Source organism: Morone saxatilis, unplaced genomic scaffold (genome assembly GCF_004916995.1).
Source record: "Morone saxatilis isolate NCDOM2014 unplaced genomic scaffold, NCSU_SB_2.0 Contig23, whole genome shotgun sequence".
NCBI lineage: Eukaryota > Metazoa > Chordata > Actinopteri > Moronidae > Morone > Morone saxatilis.
Genome location: NW_023339796.1, coordinates 15,143,567 through 15,147,145, shown reverse-complemented (window position 1 = coordinate 15,147,145; position 3,579 = coordinate 15,143,567). Strand labels below are relative to the sequence as shown.

At 42.9% G+C, this 3,579-nt stretch overlaps 1 protein-coding gene across 1 annotated transcript in view; it reads right to left on the bottom strand.

The window, feature by feature from the left end:
• epha4b (eph receptor A4b) overlaps nt 1-3,579 on the bottom strand; it is a gene marked incomplete in the record, with an annotated part of 89,963 nt that overhangs the window by 60,241 nt on the left and 26,143 nt on the right. The window contains 1 exon segment of the mRNA XM_035671125.1: nt 2,595-2,946. Within this exon segment, the coding sequence (XP_035527018.1) occupies nt 2,595-2,946 (352 nt within the window).

The following is a 3,579-nucleotide window of genomic DNA, read 5'->3' as shown; positions in this document are numbered from 1 at the left end:
GAGAGAGAGAGTGTGTGAGTGAGAGAGTGAGTGAGAGAGAGAGACAGGGACACAGAGCGAGAGACGGAGACAGAGAGAGAAAGGGAGTCAGAGGGAAAGAAGGAGAGTGACACAGAGACAAAAAGAGGAGGCTTGAGAGGCCAAAACACTACGAGAAGATTCACACAGAACATCAGAACAAGAAAACAATGAGCATCAGAGCTGCTAAATGGTAAAAAAAAGAACAAGAGAAAGGGAATTCAAGGCGTCCATTAAAAGGCTTGTTCACCTGCACAATGATGATAATTACAAATGCCCCTTCAGTCCTTTCCCCAGCTCTCGCTCCCCTCACCTCACCCCTGCATCTCTTTGTGCGACAGCAAACGAGAGAGGCTGATTTAAATGCATTAGCGGAGTGTGTTTTCCCTATGGAAGACCTGCAGACTGTGTCAGGGCAGGAACCTTTTGTTTGGCGCTGACGGCGAGCGCTGAGAGGACTCTTTAAAAGCCTGGCCCTTGTTCTCTCAGGAACACATTAAAGCTCAACGCACTGGGTTGTTGTACTTCTCTGTGTCCTCTCATGTCTTTGTTAAAAGCAGGCTGATTACAGATGCAGTTACATTAGTTGCCTAAGTGAAATTTTGACGAGGGAAAGGGAACAATATCAGAATAAAGGCACTTGCAAGCAAAATAGCCCATTTTAACAAAAGTAAGCTGGTTTCCAGGGTGTGAATCTGGCATTATTTCACAGGCAACAAACAAATATGAGATGTGTTAGGCTGACATACGTGGGACAGCAAATTCTCCTGCTGTATGAGAAGGAAATGTCATTGGTATGCAAATCCTTCCCAAGATGCCGCAAAAATATTTATCCTAATGCTGAGTAGGTGGCGCAGACAAACCTGTGGCAGAAAAGCTTCAAGTCACCATGAAGGAATTAAAATCTATTGGAAAATGCTAGTTGATTTTTTCCAGAACAATTGCTACACCAGAAAATATGCCTTCAAATCAACTAAAACCAAAAACCTGGCTTTGCTTTCTGTGCTGCACACACTGGGCACCTGTTTTTCCTTCACACACACACACACATACCCACATCTGCGCTGACCATAACTTATTAGACGAGGGACACATATATTTCCTGACCCATGACCTCAGATTGTCAATAAGAGTCCATCATTACCTCAACACACGACTACAGCACACATGTACTAACAAACATACACGAGCACGCTGTTACTGAGTTAAACCTGGCTTGTTAAACGCGCTTACATTGCTCTATTTATTCTCTCCGGAGCGATAAGACCGAGGGAGCAGACTGATGAGGTCATGGAGATCACTGAGGTCGACCGCTTTGCTGCGTCAGACTGGCTTTAAATAAAGTTTCAATAGAGGGAGTGTGACATAGGTCTACCCGCTGTAGGTAGTCAAATCATTTGAAAACCTGTCAGTGAAATCATGCGTCACATAACCATAGCATGTCAATTTTACAAGACAGACATGTAGCTCCACAGTTTCATGATTGAGATGCAGCTAGAGTTCTGCCACAATCTGTGCACATTACCAGCCTGCAAACTGCAGAGTGCAGCTTCTGTTCTTATTCACTTGTCTCTAAGGCCCGACTGCCAAGTTTTCTGGGTGTCTTGGCTGCCGCTTCTCCAAAACAACTGAAATTGCATTATGTGCACTGATTTCCAAGTTTGCAGTGATGAATATCTTTGATTCCATTTTCTTTTTGGGGAGGAAGTGAGCCTGTGGGGACAGGTGACAGCGTGAGCCTAATACAACTTGCGCACTCAAATGCATACACATGCATACGGACGCACACATACTGCACACGCCATCTGTGAAGTTTTATACGATTCAATAATCTGCTTCCTAAGGCATACCTACAACACAAACACACATCAATGAGCGTTTTCTCACACACACTCACGCCGCTCTCCCCTACTCAGCAGGGAAAATGAGATATTCAGCTGTGACAAACACACACACTCGAGAAAAAAAGAAAAAAGAAAAAGAGAAGATGCCTCAAAGCAACTCCTACCCTTTTCTCTGCAAGAACTGTCCTTGCAGTGTTGGGAGCTGTATAAAAGTCACTTGGAGTGATAGCACCCATGCTGACACACACACGCAAAGTGCATCAGTAACCTACATACGCAGAGTCATTGTCATTCCATGATCTGTTTCACAGCAGAATTCATAGAGCACTGAAATGCCTCTGCACACGCTCGTTCAGCAAAGACACACAGGTATGCACAGATGTATACACTCATGTTTACATATTACATATTCACGACGCAGAGTGCAGAATGGATAGGAATGCTGTTCATAAGAGCACTTTTTTAAGCTGGTGGAGTAATTGGTTTCTTTCATTTTTGAAGCACAACCTTTAAGCAACCTGTGCATACAGTGATATACACTATAGAACATACAATCAGGTGTTATTGTGCAATAATAAAGTCACTTTCAGATACATTTAAGCATTAAGCAAATACACAACAGCATCATGCACATATCTCTTTCTTGCTTTCTAAATTTGTCCTTCTCTGCCTCAAACACCCATTCCAGGCATACACACACACATACACACACCGGATCCCCACCCGACTCACGTTGGCAGACGTCCTTGTTCTCTTCGAAGCCTGGTTTGCACACACACCTCCCAATGGGAACCAGCCAGCCTCCGTCTGCACTGCAGTACATCTTGGGAGCTTCAAACTCCTCAGAGGAGTTAACACACATGCCGTGGACCTCTACCAGCGCTGTGTCTCCGCCTGTTATCGTGTCGGGGAACTGGGCCAAGTTGAGCACAGTGAGGGGACACTTCTTATAGAAGACCCTGACTGAGACCAGGGCGATACATGCCCCCAGGTCCTGGAAGGCCAGGTAGAAACCCTTTTTACTCAGGTTGCTGATGTCACGCACCTCCGTGTTGAGTTTCATCACACGGTCGCCAACGTCCACCTGTGGACAAAGGACATTTTACATGTGTTACATGTCATGTTCATTTTAAAGGTAGCATTCATATTTAGAGCATTTTCTTTTTCAGTCCAAAAATGTATAAATCTATTTTGATAAAATGTTGCTGCCTGAAACTCATGACTCACTCTGAAACTCAAACTGCATTTCCAAGACAGAAATATAATAATGTCCTCCTGACAATTTTGCAAGCCAATGGAATAAGATAATTAAGTTTAAATATAACACATTCAAACCCAGATTTATTTTTTAAGAGAAGGTGGCAAATGGTGAATATCAAACTTTGGAATGCAACTCTTATAGTCGAAAATCAGCTATAATTATAGAAAAGTATAGAAAACACAGTATATGAGATAACCAGCAGACAGACTTTTCTTTTAAGGAAGGGGGGCAGAGGGTAAAAATCCTGACTAAAGACAAACAAAAAGTTGGCCAAACATAACAACATTCACATTCACTTCAGTGAGAGTAATTTGGAAATCTTTGCTTGTTACATTACTATGTATTTTGTAATTCCCTATTTTAGGATGTGTATGTGTACAAAACGTACACATGTGAGTGTGTCACAGTGTATGTTTACATATTGTATATACGGTACATGTGAGTGTGTGTGTGTGT